This window comes from Eleutherodactylus coqui, chromosome 3, assembly GCF_035609145.1.
Source record: "Eleutherodactylus coqui strain aEleCoq1 chromosome 3, aEleCoq1.hap1, whole genome shotgun sequence".
Lineage (NCBI taxonomy): Eukaryota > Metazoa > Chordata > Amphibia > Anura > Eleutherodactylidae > Eleutherodactylus > Eleutherodactylus coqui.
In genome coordinates this window covers 137,648,996-137,668,184 of record NC_089839.1, presented here as the reverse complement: position 1 = coordinate 137,668,184, position 19,189 = coordinate 137,648,996, and the positions used below count along the sequence as shown (strand labels likewise).

Below are 19,189 nucleotides of genomic sequence, written 5' to 3'. Positions count from 1 at the left end.
CAGTTCACTGTGCATGTTGGGAGTGTTTGGGCTGGATATGTCTATGTGGTTGTGTTATGTTAGTCAATGAGTGTGATGTCTGTCTGTTGTGGTGGATTGTCTGTGATTACAGCTCTGTTGTAATACAAAGTGTTGTTTTCTAGGATGTCTGTAGATGTGTGTGTATTTGTAAGGTGGAATATGTGTGTGTTTGTACTAGTCTACGAGCTCCTAGTGGATCATATTTGCTATTTGATGAGGTCTATGTAAATAGTCTGTCTGCCAAGATCTGGAGGTGACGTGTTGCAGTGTTTGCAACATAATGTGGAATTTTCTGCAAGTGTCATCAGTAAGGGCTCATTCACTCAGCCGGATGTGTAAAAAGTTGGGTGTATTACTGTTGTGTGAGCCGGCAATTGTTGCGTAGGGTAGCGATTGGGCACTGCATATTGTGGCATATCTCACGCCTGTTGTCATGCGCAGTGTAACTAGTTGTTTTTTTTTTAAATTCACCTTTCTGTCTCTTATCGGTTTTGCTTATTCAACGCCACATATACACAATGTAATTGAGTATTTGCCGCATTTATTACGCACCCATAGAGAACAATGGACTCTATTGCACATAATATGTGGTAAAATAGAACATGCTGCGTTCTTTGTATCAAATATTCAGTAGGAAAAAAATGACACAAAGCTTAATTCCGGCTGTACAAACGCATTAACAACATCAGCACAAGTGAAGACGATGCTCACAGAATTAGAGGAACGCTCTGTTTTTATACATACAGAGTCTTCATTCTACATCAAGGCCGCATCCCAGTTGGGTGTTTAACACTTCCAGATTAATGCTATTGGATACATTCACATGTGCAGATGGTCTTCTACTTTTTAAACTTTACAGAGTCAGCAGCTGACTATAAGGACAAACAGTCTGGTCTGGTCAGAGTTCATTTATGGGCCCTCAGTGAGTGTGTGACTAACGCTACCCATGGAATGTGGCCGATGGTGGACAATGTAGTAATATATCAAAATAGGGGACTTTTAATTATGATTTTTCTCCTTCACTGTCACTACTAGTTTTAGGCCCCCTGCACACGGGCGGAAATTCTGCAGCGGGATTTCCCGCAGAATTTCCGCCCGTGCCCGCCTGCATAGGATTGCATTGCAAAACGCAATCCTATGCAGACAGCCATGATTTGTCCACATGAAAACACAGGCGAAAAACAAATTGCAGCATGTTCTATTTCTGTGCGAGTCTCACAGAGGCCTGCACAGAAATGTCAGTAGTGACGGGCCGACTCCGCTCTGCGCCGGCACATAACAGAGACGGAAGACGCCGGAAGCATTCTCGCAGCGGGATCCGACCCGGCTGCCTACACGCGGCCTTAATGTTATGAGATTTTTGTCATGTTTGTGTTGTGCTGCTGTTGCGGTTTGCTTTCATTGTCAAGTTTGTCCCTGTTCTCTCCCTGTAATTGGGCTGTGGTATCACTAGTCGCTACCTTGTTCTTGCCCCTTGCAGTGTTTTACCTTCCTTTTTATCTCATGTTTTACTTTTCTTAATCCTCTTTTTTTCAGGGTTTATGGAGGGAGTATGGTTCACTGATACAATCTTCAGAGCCGAACACTTGCAGCCTAGTCATGGATTCAGAATATTACATGATTCCTACTGTGGCAATGTCTGCATGGGAGGCGAAGGGCTTGGCGACAACACAATGGCTCACTCAGTCCATGTAAAATGTGGAACGCAGCAGCCACTGGCAGCACATACACTTTGTGCTATAAACACAACCGACACTTGTCTGTCAAGGCCCTAACTAAACAGCAGTTTCCTCACTCACTACTAACATCGTGGCCTAGTGCCACTACACATACCCAAAGGGGTGCCAGTCTGGGGGCGTCCTTCCCTGTCAGAATCGTGACCGTACTACTGCCTGGTCTCCCATAGGTGTCAGGCTTTCAGCCTCCTCTTAGCCATCCTCTCAGGGAGCAGCTCCGGCTTTCTCTGATCCTGGCTTTCAGCAGCAGCCCTGCCACGACTTCTTAAGCACTGCTGCAATGGTTTTCAGCAAGGGAATAAATGTGCCTGGAGATTTTAGCTCCTCCAGACACACCCACACAGCTGTCCCTGCTGATTAGCACCCCTTCCAGTACACATAAGGCCTGTTTACAGCCCCTTGCAGGCCATTCTGTAGTGCCACCTTGCTACATTACATATCAACAACCCACACTGGAATTTCTGGTCTTGTATTCCTCTTGTGACAAAGACCAGAATATCACACAAATTTACTGACCATGTGGTGAACATGCGAAAGCCAAACTATTACCATCCAAGTGGGGTAGAAAGTTGACCATTGATATAAAATTTTATATTAACTGTTATAACTGTCTTTGTACACATCCTTGTACAGCTGCCACCTTTTAAATAAGAAAGCCTGAGAATTGTTATAGGATGGAATATATAGAAAACAGCATTGTGGAACTTCATATATGAACCATGATTGTGGTTTTTATACATCGTTTTCATTGCCTGGTCTTCAAAAGTAATGTCAGCAGAGAAATAATGCAGTTTATGTGCAACCGTGTGAAGTTTCCTTCAGTGGGATCGGTGATAATTATCGTAGGCTGGGATACTATGTTATTTAGTAGGATCCGAACTACACTGTTAATATTAGGTCTTTTTGTGTTGGGTCTGCAGATGAGTGTGGAATCTGGCGAACCATTAAACCTCTTGCAAAAACAAGCTGCTCAGATCTTTGATGAAATGAACCACAATTTAAAACTTGGAGCCATCAGACTGTTCGCCCTCAGCTTAAGTAAATTCTTCAAGAGGCTTTACAAGAAAGTATTTGTCAACCTGGAAGGCATACAGAAGGTGAGTGATGTCACAAACTAACATTCCTAAGAGTCCTTACAAAAATCTTAAATCTTTAGTAATCATGATGTGTTTTCTTTTTACAAAGTAGTGCATGTTAGTATTAACCCTCTACGGCTGGTTTTACACCTAGAATTTTTTTGCAAAAAAACCCATGTTTTTTTGCATTTTAATGCAGTGACATTTTTTGTGGCAAACAAATGCTGCATCCAAATTTTTGCTGTGGGACAGTAGTAAAGTATGAAAAGCCCTACAAACATTGCATTTTTTATAGTGATGTTTTTGTCACTTTTGCTGCATTTTTCTAGCATTTATTCTAGCGTTTTTTTATTGGCTTCTCTACAGGTAAAAATGCCACTTGATTGACACTGACAACTTCCATTACCCCCTTGAGGACCAAGCACGGTATATATACGGCGTTTGGTCCTGGGCTTTAATCTCAGCCAATAGCAAAAATACGGCATGGGATTAAAGATTCTTCTCCTGCAATCAAGCAGGAGCAGGTTAGGTGCTCCCCTGTCAAACACAGCTGAAGACCCGGAGGAAAAGGTGGAAGCAGTTTTTAATCTTTACTACTTTTGCAGAATGAAAACATGGTTTTAAAGAAAAACAATTGAATCTGCATCGCTGCATTCTAAGATCTAAAATATTTTTCTTTTTTCGTCAGCAGAGCTCTGTGAGGGCTTTTTTTTTCGTGGGAAAGTTGTCAATTTTATTGGTACCAGTTACGGTACCAATACTGTACAAAGCGGTCATGTCCCGTTTATTTGTGCATGTGACTGCCCAGTCACTCATAGACTTCAGCGGCCATGAAAGAATCATCACTGAAGGCTGTGACTGGATGAGTGGTCACGGGCACAATAAACTGTACATGTCTGCCAGCTGCTTTTTCCGGGTTCCATATGATGAGCTGCAGTGCTGGATGGAGAACTGCCACAATAGAAGAGTATCAATTTTTTTCTTAATTTCACATAATTTTAAGGGCTTATTCAGTCGACCGTGTATCGGCCGGGTTTTTGCGCCCGGCTGGTATACGGTGTCCCTCTCTGCAGGGGGAGGAGGCTGGAAGAGCCGAGGGCAGTACACTGAGCTCCCGCCCCCTCTCCGCCCCTCGCCACTATTTGCAATGGGAGAGGGCGGGACAAGGGCAGAGCTAAGTTCCTTAACTCCGGAATGTAACTCCGCCCCTACCCCTCCCATTGCAAATAGTGAAAACCCCGCCGATATATGGTCGTCTGAATAAGCCCTAAGGCTACAGAATTTTTCTTAATGTCCCAGAAAACTCCCTATAAATGGCGACCCATCAGTTGAATGGGGCCCATGTAGTGCAGCCGAAGTCCTCCAGCGCGGGTGACTTTATAACGGGGAAACCCACTCTGTGATCTCCATATGCCCTGAAGAGGCACATGGAGAGTGGTTGTGGATATGGTTTATCTTTGAGGACACGCGCTCCCAAACGTAAAGAACTTGTTAGGTATAATCAATTAATATATTTAATTCATTTATATTTTATGTTTTGCAGTTGGCTAAAGCTATTCAAGAGCATCCAGTTGTTCTGCTGCCAAGTCATCGGAGCTATATTGACTTCTTGTTAATATCATACATTATGTACACTTATGACTTGGCCATTCCAATCATTGCTGCTGGTGAAGGTAACTACATCTGCATACTCTTCTTATAACCTCATCAGGTGAAGGTGCATTCACACTTTTAGAGTTTTGGCACTTTTTGCCATCTGTTTTTGAAAAGCTGCTGCCTACTCACTCTCCGAAATCCTCGGGTCTGCCTGATAGCACACTCTATTGTGCTGATGTCCAGGACATAGCCAGGATATGACATGGCCATGTGCTGGCATTTCAACTGTATCGTGTGTTGGAAACAAGTAAGAGGACGGAGCTGGTTAATGTGTGCTGGATCAAATGTTACTACTAAGATAAAGGCTTCTAACAATTGGGTTTGAGGGGTATTCTGATCTCAGCTCTTCATAGCCGAGATGGGAAACCGCTGCAAAGGTTATGGACACCAGGCCAGAGTCTACAGAAAGAACCAAGAGCTTAGGGCAATACTGTTTCTGTAGCTCTCATTGAATGAATGGAAACCGTGTTGCACAGTGAGCTGCTCTGCCTCCACTGTTTATGTAAACAGCATAGCACGCTGTGCCATACTTTTTCCGTTGCTCCAATTCACTTCAGTGAGAGCTACGAAAGCAGCGCTGTGCAAAGTGCTCGGCTCATTCCAGCAGTTGGTCGAAACAGAGCTTCCAGGTTTTCCCATCTTGGCCATGAAAAGCAGAGATAGGAATATTCTTTTGATGTCATGTTAATGACACTAATGATACTTAATAAAAAAAAGTTTATTAACCCTTTCCAGCTTCAGGGCGTAATTTTATGTCCCGGCAGCTTTGTACTTCCCGCAACAGGGCGTAAACTTACGTCCTGGGGATAGCACAAGATTATAAGTGATCTCGCGCTATCCCGCAGCGGGAGCCGGCTGTCAGTCATAGCCGGCCTCCTGCTGCAACAACGGGGGTGCATCGGAGATGCGCCCCCCGCTGTTAACACCTTCACTGCCGCGACCTATGTAGATCGCGGCACGGGAAGGGTTCACAGAGGTAGCGCGATATAATTGCAGAGAACCCGGCTGGTTGCTATGGCAACAGGACGCCAGATACCGGTGTCCTGTATTGCCATAGCCTGTGATCGCTGTATAAGCGATAAGGCATGGCAGGACAGAAGTCCTGCCATGCTTCATCACAGCGATCATCAGTGCTGTGCCTTAAGTCCTCCAGAGGGACACAAACAGTGTAAAAAACAAAATAATGAAAGTGTACAAAACAGTAAAATGTTTAAAAAAATGTTTAAAAAACCTGTTTTTGTGCTTTTTGTCATATTAGTGAACCTCGTACGTGTTAACGCAAAACCATATCTCTAAAGACATAGTTGTGGGTAATTAGCATTCGGGTCCAACGCCCGTGAACGTTGGTGGTGGCAGTGATATTGAGCACAGAGCTAGGCGGATTGCTGTAGAGTTGTGACCGAAGGTGACAGTTGCTTGTCCTGTTGATGTGCAGAGTCCCGGAAAATTGGGTACCACTCACTTCACAATTTAAGCCTCCCCTTGCCTATGTAATATATATGGTGGTCACATGTAAAATCTTATGAAGTCGTGGTTACTTTAGAAATACCGGGAAAAAAATATGTTCACCATTTTGCATGGTTCTTTGCATTACCCAGGAAACACCATGTGGAGGTAATGCGACGTTTCCTTTATATAAAATGACATCGGGAAGTGAGAGAATTAGATTACGTACGTAAAATTTGGATGCTAATTCTTTTGTGCTTAGAATTGAATAATCGAGTTGGGACCCATTAACTTTTCCAATTTATGACATAATCGATGCCTGTGCCAAATCTCATGTTTCTACGACAACGGGAAGTGAGAGAATTAGATTCCGTACGTAAAATTTGGACGCTAATTCTTTTGCGCTTAGAATTCAATAATTGAGTTGGGACCTATTAACTTTTCCTATTTATGACATTATCAATGCTCGTGCCAAATTTCATGTTTCTACGACATCGGGAAGTGAGAGAATTAGATTACGTACGTAAAATTTGGACGCCAATTCTTTTGCGCATAGAATTAAATAATCGAGTTGGGACCCAACTTTTCCTATTTATTACATATTAAATGCCGTTCCAAATTTCACGTTTCTATGACACGGGAAAGTCAGAGAATTACATTCCGTACATAAAATTTGGACGCTAAATCTTTTGCGCTTAGAATTGAATAATCAAGTTAGGACCCATTAGCTTTTCCTATTTATGACACAATCAATGCTCGTGGCAAATTTCAACTTTCTATTACACCAAGAAGTGAGAGAATTAGATTCCGTAAAATTTGGACGCTAGTTCTTTTGCGCTAGAATTGAATAATCGAGTTGGGACCCATTAACTTTTCCTATTTATGACATAATCAATGCTCGTGCCAAATTTCGAGTTTCCATGACACCGGGAAGTGAGAGATTTAGATTATGTACGTAAAATTTTGACGCTAATTCTTTTGCGCTAGAATTAAATAATCGAGTTGGGACCTCTTTACTTTTCCTATTTTGGACATAATCTATGCTCTTACCAAATTTCATGTTTCTACAACATCAGGTAGTTGGAGAATTAGTGGCGAGTCAGTCAGTGAATCAGTGAGTCAGTCAGTGAGGGCTTTCATCTTTATATATAGACTAGCTGCTATACCCGGCTTCACCCGAGTTAATTTGGTACTGGTGTTTATCTGGTGTTCACACGGAAAATCTTATCAAGTCGTGGTTACTTTAGAGATGCCGAGAAAAAACATATGTTCACCATTTTGCATAGTTCTCTGCGTTACCCAGGAAACACCATGGGAGGTAACCATGCGACGTTTCCTTTATATAAAATGACATCAGGAAGTGAGAGAATTAGATTTCATACGTAAAATTTGGACGCTAATTCTTTTGCACTTAGAATTGAATAATCGAGTTTGGACCCATTAACTTTTCCAATTTATGACATAATCAATGCCCGTTCCAAATTTCATGTGTCTATGAACCAAGAAGTGAGAGAATTAGATTCCGTAAGTAAAATTTCGACACTAATTCTTTTGCGCTAAAATTAAATAATCGAGTTGGGACCCATTACCTTTTCCTATTTATGACATTATCAATGCTAATGGCAAATTTCATGTTTCTACGACAACGGGAAGTGAGAGAATTAGATTCCGTACGTAAAATTTGGACACTAATTCTTTTGCGCTTAGAATTAAACAATCGAGTTTGGACCCATTAACTTTTCCTATTTATGACATAATCAATGCTCATACCAAATTTCAAGTTTCTCTGACATCGGGAAGTGAGAGAATTAGATTCTGTACGTAAAATTTGGACGCTAATTCTTTTGCGCTTAGAATTGAATAATCGAGTTGGGACCCATTAACTTTTCCAATATATGACACAAGCAATGCCCGTGACAAATTTCAAGTTTCTATGACACCTGGAAGTGAGAGAATTAGATTCCGTACGTAAAATTTGGACGCTAATTCTTTTGCGCTTAGAATTCAATAATCGAGTTGGGACCTATTAACTTTTCCTATTTATGACATTATCAATGCTCGTGCCAAATTTCATGTTTCTACGACATCGGGAAGTGAGAGAATTAGATCCCGTACGTAAAATTTAGTTGCTAATTCTTTTGCGGTAGAATTGAATAATCGAGTTGGGACCCATTAGGTTTTGCTATTTATGACAATCAATGCTTTTGACAAATTTCAGGCTTCTACGACATCGGGAAGTTGGAGAATTAAATTCTGTACGCAAAATTTGGACGCTAATTCTTTTGTGCTAAGAACAGAATAGTCGAGTTGGGACCCATTAGCTTTTCCTATTTATGACATAATCAATGCTCCTGCCTAATTTCACGTTTCTACGACACCGGAAAGTGGGAAATTACATTTCGTACGTAAAATTTGGACGCTAATACTTTTGTGCATAGAATTGAATAATCGAGTTGGGACCCATTAGCTTTTCCTATTTATGACATAAATCAATGCTCGTGCCAAATTTCACGTTTCTGTGACATTGGGAAGTGAGAGATTTAGATTATGTACGTAAAATTTCGACGCTAATTCTTTTGCGCTAGAATTGAATAATCGAGTTGGGACCCAATTACTTTTCCTATTTTGGAGATAATCTATGCTTGTGCCAAAATTCATATTTCTACAACATCGGGAAGTTGGAGAAATTTTGGGGAGTCAGTCAGTGAGTGAGTGAGTCAGTGATGGCTTTCGTCTTTATATATAGAGAGATTTTATTTTTTAATATGCATTTAGACCCCCAAGTACCACAAATAATTCTTATATCAGAAAACCCTTTTAAGGTTAGTGTCACAGAACACAGAAAGCATGACATAATGTAACATTACAAACAGAACAATGAACTTTACAATAATTTTTTCTGGCTATTCCGTTACACTATATAAAGATTAGATTTTTGATTCATGTAAGTTAAGAAAAAAATATTAGAGAAACTTCCTTTTGCTTTTCTTTTTTGTTTCATATTGTAGACCTCAGTCGGATGAAATTTGTTGGACCATTTCTCCGTATGTCTGGAGCGTTCTTCATAAGGCGTACGTTCCATGAGGATAAGCTGTACTGGACCGTGTTCTCAGAGTATGTGAAGACTATGCTTCGGGTTAGTTCTTCTTTCCAATTTTAGTGCTGTATTTTTAACACTTGCTGGTATTATTATTTCTTTCTTTCCAGGATGCTGTTCATAAGAAAGAGGGGTTTAAATACATATAGTAACATAAGATAAAAACAAGTCCAGTAACTCTGAATTAAATGAGCTACAGACCGGTACAGAGGGAGAGAGGACCCCCCCCCCCCCCCCCCCCCGCAAGGCTTACAATTGAAAAGGGAGGGTGAAAGAGACAATAGGCGAGGGCAGAAGCTGCTCATTTGTGCAATGGTATGAGGGTTGTCGTAGGCTTTTCTGAGGACCAGAGATTGTGTTTAGTTATACTCTCCTCAGTATATACACTTAGAGGTCAGTTAGATTCTTCTCAGTATATGTACGAAGAGGAGCGTTAGATTCTCCTCAGTATATGTACGAAGAGGAGCGTTAGATTCTCCTCAGTATATGTACGAAGAGGAGCGTTAGATTCTCCTCAGTATATACACATAGAGGAGCGTTAGATTCTCCTCAGTATATACACATAGAGGAGCGTTAGATTCTCCTCAGTATATACACATAGAGGAGCGTTAGATTCTCCTCAGTATATACACATAGAGGAGCGTTAGATTCTCCTCAGTATATACACATAGAGGAGCGTTAGATTCTCCTCAGTATATACACATAGAGGAGCGTTAGATTCTCCTCAGTATATACACATAGAGGAGCGTTAGATTCTCCTCAGTATATACACTCGGAGGTTAGTTATACTCTCCTGAGTATATGCACACAGAAGTGAGGTAGATTCTCCTCAGTATATACACATAGAGGTGAGGTAGATTCTCCTCATTATATGCACACAGAGGTGAGGTATATTCTCCTCAGTATATGGACACAGAGGTGAAGTAGATTCTCCTCAGTATATACACTTAGAGGTGAGGAGGAGCCTCCTCAGTATATACACATAGAGGTGAGGTGGAGCCTCCTCAGTATATACACATAGAGGTGAGGTGGAGCCTCCTCAGTATATACACATAGAGGTGAAGTGGAGCCTCCTCAGTATATACACATAGAGGTGAGGTGGAGCCTCCTCAGTATATACACATAGAGGTGAGGTGGAGCTTCCTCAGTATATACACATAGAGGTGAGGTGGAGCTTCCTCAGTATATACACATAGAGGTGAGGTGGAGCCTCCTCAGTATATACACATAGAGGTGAGGTGGAGCCTCCTCAGTATATACACATAGAGGTGAGGTGGAGCCTCCTCAGTATACAAATCATTTCCTTTCATTTTATGGTTTTTGAGAAAAGAACTATCTCATGTATTGCAGATTATCACACAGTTTTACTCGCATAGAATTGAATATTGTTGTTGCAACCCATTTACCTTTCCTATTTAGGACATAAAAAATGGTTGTGCTAAATTTCAGGTTTGTACGACATCGGGAAATTAGAGAATTAGTTGTGCGTCAGTCAGTCAGTGAGGGCTTTCACATTAGATAGCTCCATGCAGAATAACTCCATACATACACAATAGAGCCTATGGGACTGCACATGGATGCCGCACACTTTTTTGTATCAAGAGAATCTGTTGCATAGCTGTACAGGCTCTCTGTGAGCCTCGTGTGGCGCAGAGTGTTAAGGCAGCAGAAATGCAGTCATAAGTTTTTATTTTTTTTACCAGGGCAGAAGGAGAAAAAGTACCCCATGATGCGTTACCCAATTGCTCCCGAGCACAGAAATGCCCCATATGTGGACGTAAACTGTTGTTTTGGCACATGGCAGGGCTCAGAAGGAAAGGAGCGCTTCTTGGCTTTTTGAATGCAGATTTTGCTGGAAATATTTTCAGACCCCATGTAGTGTTTACAGTGCCCCCGAGGTACCAGTACATTCGAAACCCCCAGGAACTGACCCTGTTTTGGAAACTAGACCCCTCAAGGAATTTATTAAGGGGTATAGTGAGCGTTTTGAATCCACAGGTGTTTGAGGAATTTTTTAAACAATTTGAGTTGAAAATGAAAAATTCCAATTTTTCCAGTAATGTTTAGCTTTAGGCCCAGAATATTTTTGCCAGAACAAGAAGGGAAAAAAAAGAACCCCATGATGTGTTACCCAATTGCTCCCGAGCACGGAAATGCCCCATATTTACACGTAAACTGTTTGGGCGCAGGGCTCAGAAGGGAAGCATGTGGCTTTATGTAGAAGCTGTGCGAAGTACATCAGGGGAAAACGTCAGGGCAATAATAAAATTTAAATTTCAGGGATGTGTGATAGATCTTAAAATATTTTTTTATACAGAGGCCGGGTTGTGTGGGGCACATTTCACAGTGGTATACAGTGTCTTTTCTTATCCCCTGTTTATAGCAGACTCTGCACCTCTTTTGGATCCTTGCCTTCTTTGCAGTGAAGGGAATTTCACTCGGAAAGTGCTGCCCTGGTACAATCCTCGTGGCCTCGCTTCCAGAAGTACTGGGCTGCCCCCCCCCCCTCTCCTGGTCCCCAAATATTAGGTCCTTGATAACTTCCTCCTGAAATTCAAGGAATGTGCCCCTCTAGCCTGCACCCCGATACAGCACGTAGGCATTGTACAATGCCATCTGTACAAGGTGCACGGCCAGTTTTTTGTACCACACCCATATTTTCCACATAGCATTATACGGCTCCAGTACCTGGTCTGATAGATCAACCCCTCTTATGTACTTATTATAATCAGGGACACAGTCTGGCTTGGTGGTCTCTGTACTGGTACCTCGTACAGGGCAGTGGGTACTGCTGTGGCCGTGGATTGTGGTCGAAATAAGGACATCCCTCTTGTCCTTATATTTGACAAACAATATATTGTCGCTTCATAGTGCCCAGCTCTCACCCCTTTGGAGCAGTTACCCAAGCAGCGTCTTAGGGAGGCTCTTCTGATTTTTTTTTTTTTTTTTTTCCCCCACATGCCACTGTTCTACTGGAAGCGAGGCTCTGAAACGAGGGGACACTAGTATAAAAGTTATCCAGGTACAGATGGTAGCCCTGGTCTAATTGTGGGTGCACCAGTTCCCACACTATTTTTCCTGCTATTCCCAGCACGTGGGAGCTGCCTAGGGACTCAGTTTTGGTGTTGTTACCCTCATAAATGTGGAACTTGTGAGTGTACCCGAATGTGATTTCGCACAGCTTGTACATTTTCACGCCAAACCGTGCCCGCTTACTGGGCAGGTACTGGCGGAATTTTAGCCTCCCTTTTGAAGTGTACCAGGGACTCGTCTACAGATATATTTATCTCTGGGGCATATGCCTGGGCAAACTTTGAGTTAAAATGGTCTATTATGGGCCTGATTTTATATAACCGATCATAATTGGGGTGATCGCTGGGGGGGCACTGCTGGTTGTCATTATAATGCAGGAATTTTAAGATGCTTTCAAAACACGTCCCCGACATCGCCATGCGGAACATAGGAGTGTGGTACAGAATATCTGTACTCCAGCACGCCCTGATCGTTGGCTTCTTTACTAACCACATATTTAATATAAGCCTCCCAAATTTTTTTTAACGCTAATGCATCCACAGGGGGTCCATTTATTGGGTCTTGCATAGCTGGAATTGGGATTTTCTTCTATAAAACACTGGGCATACTAATTAGTCTGGATAACTATGTGGGCAATAAACTCTTCTGAAAAAAAAAAACTTGAAAAAGTCAGGGATCTGGGGTCTGAAATTTTCAGGGGTACTCCACTGAGCATCAGATACTTTGGGGTCAGTGGCAGTCCTTGGACACCTTCTCAGGGGTACAGGGAGTTCAGACTCGCATGATGATGATGACGATAGAAAAGTGGGGTCATCACCACTATCTGACTCTGATGCAATCAGTGCATACGCTTCTTCTGCAGTGGACCTCCTGTGGGCCATGGTAATATAAAAATTTATTGGGCACATGGAAAAAACGTTTATTGGACAGGACACTGCGGGATCACGGGGATGGGGTGACCACGGGACGGGGTCAGGAAGACAGAAGAAACTTATGTGGTGTATTTCACAATGAATGATACGCCAATGCTGCACTGAGCACACGCTGCACGGACTAAGGACATGCTGTTTTTTTGGTTTAGTTTTTTACACGGGCTAACTACACGCTACACGGGCTAACTACACGCTACACTGACTAATGACGGGATGGGTGACTACGAAATGGGACTACAACAGGAACTTGTTTTTTTTTTTTGGTATTTTTTTACACTGACTGATATGCTGACACTACATGCTACACTGACTAACTACATACTACACGGACTAACTATACGCTACACTGACTAATGACAGGATGGGTGACTACAAAATGGGACTACAATAGGAACTTTCTGGGGTTTTTTTGTATTTTTTTACACTGACAGATACGCTGACAATACACTGACTAACTACACTCTACACCGACTAACTACACTCTACACCGACTAACTACACAACACTGAGTAATGACTGGATCGGTGACTACGAAATGGGATTTTCTTTTTTTTTTTTTTATACTGACACTAAACGCTACACTACACTTACTGATCGCACACTACAAGTCACAGCTACACTACACTTCGGATCACACACTACACTACACTTCTGATCACACACCACAGGTCACTCACTACACTGCACTACACTGAACTACTGATCACTCACTACACTACACTGCTGATCACTCACTACACTACACTGCTGATCACTCACTACACTACACTACACTGCTGATCACTCACTACACTACACTACACTGCTGATCACTCACTACACTACACTACACTGCTGATCACTCACTACCCTACACTGAACTGCCGATCGCTTTTTTTTTTAACCAGTTTTCACAGCAGGTGCTCTCTCCACAAGCATCGGGAAGACACTGTGGTGCTTGTAGACAGAGCTCGTACTGTAAGCAGTGTGAACTCCGCTGCCGCACTGTGATTGGTCAGTGACCGCTTCGCTGACCAATCACAGCGATCGTGGGGAGGGACCGCTGTGATTGGTTCCCAGCCCGCAAGTAGTGATCGACTGCTGACTATGTACCGGTACGTCCTGGGGAGGGAAGGGGTTAAAGGATCCTTAAAAATTCAATACTTGCCTATTCCTCCCCAGGCAGCCTTCTTACCAGATCTTTACCTCACCAATCTTTTCCTGGCTCCTCCAGTCCCCCGGGTCACCTCACCTCCAGCTGGCAGGATCTTCTTCCTGTGATGTAGTATACATTCTCGGCATTCTGCATACTGCAGGGCAGTGTACTCAGTCACTAGTGATGTAGCGTTCACTGCCTAGCAGACCATTAGTGGCAGTGACGTAGCCAAAACATCGGCTTTAGCATGACTACGCATGTGCAATGTCTTGCCACTAGTGTTTCATATACTATATGAAACTAGCAGCGAGATATCGAGCATGTACACTAAAGCAGGCAGCCAATATTTTGGCATTCCCTGCTAGGCAGTGATTGCTACGTCACTGCCGCTAATGAACGCTCCAAAACAGAAAGAAGAGGTTCCCGCCGGCTTGCCCGTAACAGGGTGTAAACTTACGTCCTGGGGATAGCACAAGATCATCTTGGTTTCCATTAATGTAGACCAACTATCTGCTGCTCTTCTACAAACCATGTCTTCATACAATATTTCCAAACTCCTTTAAACCAGTCTATGAGGACTTTTGTCTTGAACTATGTTCTAGGAATCTAGGAAGACCTCAATGCTGGCTTTAAAACCATATAGGCAGAATTCTCAGCCTTAGGAGAATGTAACTCCCATATTGAAACAAAAATGGCTGAATTTTTAACGGTGCTTAGTGAACTGGTAATATGAACAGGCTTTAGAAGAGGAGATTTGCGCACTGAGATTAAAATTGACAGACTTAGAAGACTGGTCACGTCGCAACAAGTGTGCACTTTCGAGGTATGCCAGAAGTAACTTAAACTTATCAGCTCGTTGAATTTCTTACTGCGGTTCTACTTGAGATCTACTCAAATCGACCTTTTGATTAACAGATTCCAAATATTTAACCCCTTAAGGACCAGGCTGTTTTGGTCCTAAAGGACCAAACACTTTTTAGGGATTTTACCCATGTGGTGATTTTAGGCCACTTTCACGAAAAATCGGGGGATTTTCTCGCTATGCGACAGTGCTACAAATTGCATGTATGCGAAGCCCATGTTTTCAAATGGGTTGCTTCACATTAGCGATGTTTTGCAGGCTGCTACATTGCGAGAGAAAAAAAATCGTGGCATGCTGAATATTGCTGCAATTTGCTATGTTTTGCTATGGAGTCTTCCTTTATGTTGCATCGTCTTGCACATTAGAAAATCCTACTGTTTCCCTTAAAATAACTCCTCCTGTGTTTCCCTGAAAATAACACACTGTCTTATATTATTTTTTGCCCCAAAAGAGGCACGGTGTCTTATTTTTGAGGGGAAGGAGGGCCTTCTACTCGCCTGGTTTGCGGCGTCCCAATGCCTCGAGATGGTCTCCGGCGGCGCCGCAGCAAACTGCAGTGTCCTCCCAGTCTACCATCTCAGCTTCTTTCTGGTGACGGGGCTTTGAATACCCCACCTCCAGCAAAGCGAGCACTGTGATTGGCTAATCGAGTGCCAGCAGCCAACCGCAGCCAGCGCTCGATGGCCAAATGACAGCCATTCAGTGATGACATTGTGTGATTTTTATTTTTTTTTGTCAGTTTTCTAATAATAACTATTTAAATAAATTAAATAAAGTAAAATACTGTAGAGCAGATATAATCTGCAATCTGCAAGATCAGCTACGTCATTTGGAGTTATGTAAATATGAGCAGGCTCTTAGGAGAATTTGGGCTAAACATCGTGGGCAAGGGGATAAAATCAGTGCACTACTGGATGTGTCTTAAGACTTGTTCTGGCCTAGTATTCTGCTGCAGCATCACCGATTCCCTGGGGATTGAATATTCATCATTGTACTCATTAAAAAATATATGTAATCTTGTAATTAGCAGAACAGGTTTAAAGACACAGCCAGCAGTGCACTGGCTTTATTCCCTTGTCTATGATGTTTAGCCCTAATTCTCCAAAGAACCTGCTCATATTTATAGAACTCCAAATCATGTAGCGGATCTTGAAGACTTAATATCTCTTTCACTGACTGATTTCTTTTTCTGTTCTTTCAGTTTTATTGAGGGTAAAAAGCTAAAAAAATGATTTTTTTTAAAAACATATATATATATATATATATATATATATATATATATATATATATATATATATATATATATATATATATATATATATATATATATATTTTTTTTTAATTTAGTATATTCATGCTAAAATAAAGTATGGGGATGGGTTCTCATTTTTTCCGGATGTTTTGATATATAATGGGTATAGTTTTGGATTACAGGGCACATACAGCGGCTGTTTTGGTTGGCGTCAGCTTAGGGTCATTTTCTTTTTATGTATATATTTTTATCTTATTCTGTAACAATTTTTTTTTTTTAGCATCTATGACCCCCATGTCGTCATAAAGGACGTCTTGCGGTCATTCACGTGATCTTTTTAAAAAATTTTAAGACGTTTTAAGCTGTAAATAGACTGACAACACAGAGGGAAAGGCCTGCAGACAAATATGTACATGGGACCTGCTGCAGGCTGTATAACGAGCCAGATGAAAGACTAACTTGACCGTTACATGTCACACAACTTAAGATACATTTCAGTAAAATTAGTTATTTTTCAGAAAAGTTGAGTGTGGCAAAGGAGTTGACGTCCATATCAATGTCCCAGACCTAGGGTAGAGGGTAAAAAAGAGAGGGAGAGAGAGGAGAAAAAAAGGGGAGGGCGAGGGGAAGGAGGAAAAAAGTCAAAAGTTCAAAGAAGGTAAAGGAGGACTAAAAGTGACCAAAGTGTTTACTTAATCGAGAGAAGGCAGTATAAAAGGTAACGAGCCAACAGAGTCGACCCAATCTCTGAACCTGGTTAATCTGGGAACAGACAAATAAGGATGGAAGGAAAGAAAAAGGGAGCTGGAAAGAGTGGGTAATGGGAAAACTCACACTGGTGAATCCTGGGCTACTGTCTACAGTGGCCTGCAAGACACCATGCTACTTGGGGATGTGGAACAACAAGCGCCAGACAGACCATCACCAGTGCAACCACATGCTCACCAGTTAAGGTTAAAGGTAAGACTAAATCAGTCGGAGGGTCTGGAGGTATCGCACGGAAGAGAGAACTACTGGGAAGGACCGTCTCCGCATCCACCCTGGGGACAGACGAGGGGGTTCGCAAACCGTAGGTCCGAAACCTCTCAAATATGGTGAAGAGAAAGTTCCTCATGTGTAGCAAAGTGTCTTTCATTCTTCAGGTGATATAGAGTGGGATCTTGGAGGACCATTCCCATTATATGGAGTCGGGCATCTGGGTCTGGGAGTTGTTCCCGCCTGTTTCATGGAGATAGGGGTTGTTGTACCGCAAGTAGTGGAAAGACCAGCCAATCGGGGATGGATAGATTCTTGAGCCCCAGGATAAGGGCTAAAGCTGCAGTCCGAGTCGGGGAGTGTAGCTAGAATGTAGTTCAGTTTTTCAGAATAATGAGGTGGAAAGTGTGACCCCACTTAAAAGTCACACCCATTACAGTGAGTTGACATAGGAGGTATTCAGTAGTCGCCTCATTCCAAAGGTGCATCGAAAAACCTCTGGCAACAGCTGGACCATGGTGTTCTGGAAGGCTGTGGGGCCCGTTCTCAAGGCATGTTGTAAAATGTCCTCCTTCTCTTTTGAAGAAGTGAATTCTGCATAGAACATCACGTGGAGCAGAAGATTCAGGGCAGTGAGGTCCTGATAGTCTATGGACTCAATTTAAATCTCCTTAGATTCAGTTTGTGTCAGGATTCTGTTAGGCCTCATGTCCACGGGGAAAATCAGGCCCGCTACGGATTCTTCATGTAGAATCCATAGCGGGTCCCTCCTGCCCCGCGGACATGAGGCCTAAAAATCAGAATAAACTCACCTGCTCCGGACGATGTGGTTCTTCCCTTCTTCGCGGCCGGATCTTCTTTCTTCGGCCCTCTGGATGTGCTCAGCACGCCGGCAGCGTGCCGAGCACATGCGCCGGGCACATCCGCCGGGCCGAAGAAAGAAGATCCGGCCGCGAAGAAGGGAAGAACTGCATTGTCCGGAGCAGGTGAGTTTAATTCTGGTACGGGTCTCCCCGCACGAAAATGGAGCATGTCCATTTTTTTCCCACGCGCTGATCCGCGCCTGACGGGGAAAATGACATCCGTAGGTATTTAACTACCTGCGGGTGTCCAATGCATCCCTATGGGGCGCGGACATGAGGCCTTAAAGATGGTGGTTACCGTGTTTCGGAGATCAGCGGGATGGATGGACTCTGGGATGCCTCAGAGTTTAACATTATTCCTGAGGCCCATATTTTCCTGGTTGTCTAATTCCAGTAGGATTTCCCTGTTGAAGGCATATTGAGCAGCCAGTGTTTCCTTAGTTCTGACCACCCGGTCATTCAGCAGGAGATTGCATTGATGTCTGGAGCAAGCCCAGGGGTTTCCATAGAAAGTGAAAGGGATCGTTGCTGAGGGATAGAGCTTAGGCGGCGAGAGCGCGGGTCTGGGACGGGACTCATGGAATTCCTTCCCTGTCCGTCTACTTGCTGGATTCCAGGGACCCTGTGCTGCCTGAGTCCCTTAATTGAGAGGTGTGCATATTATGTGGCTGCCAGTACATCCTGTGTCCAGCCATTTTTTTAGGCTGGGTGATGGAACTTTGAGATGGGGGGATGTATCCTTTGCCACCTCTCTGTACTTTATTTCTCCCCAGGGCCTTTGTATGCAGGGTCTTCAGAGCTCTGGGCTTCATCTGGGGCTGGACTGGGGGCTATAGTGGCAGGGAAAGAAGTAGAGGATGCATTGGTGTGGGTGGAGAACCACTCTCCAGTCCCAAGACTCCCGGGTGAGGCAGATGTAGCTACAACTGCATGGAACCTCGCGTCGCTGCAGCATCATATTAGAGGCTAAACCCTCCTGACCGTGTCTCAATTGAGGAGGCATCTCATGCCCATGTTGCCGCTCAGCCTTCTGTCCTGCTGTAGCCTCCGCAGGGCATGAGCAGAGAGCTGCCGGCGCATGATACTGGTCGTGGGTTCCGTCGGC

At 43.1% G+C, this 19,189-nt stretch overlaps 1 protein-coding gene across 1 annotated transcript in view; it reads left to right on the top strand.

The window, feature by feature from the left end:
- The window catches only part of LOC136620989 (dihydroxyacetone phosphate acyltransferase-like), a 114,622-nt gene that overhangs the window by 10,989 nt on the left and 84,444 nt on the right, over window positions 1–19,189 (top strand). The window contains exons 3-5 of the mRNA XM_066596142.1: window positions 2,678–2,854; window positions 4,377–4,506; window positions 8,944–9,071. Of these exons, the coding sequence (XP_066452239.1) occupies window positions 2,678–2,854; window positions 4,377–4,506; window positions 8,944–9,071 (435 nt within the window). The remainder of the gene's footprint in view (window positions 1–2,677; window positions 2,855–4,376; window positions 4,507–8,943; window positions 9,072–19,189) is intronic.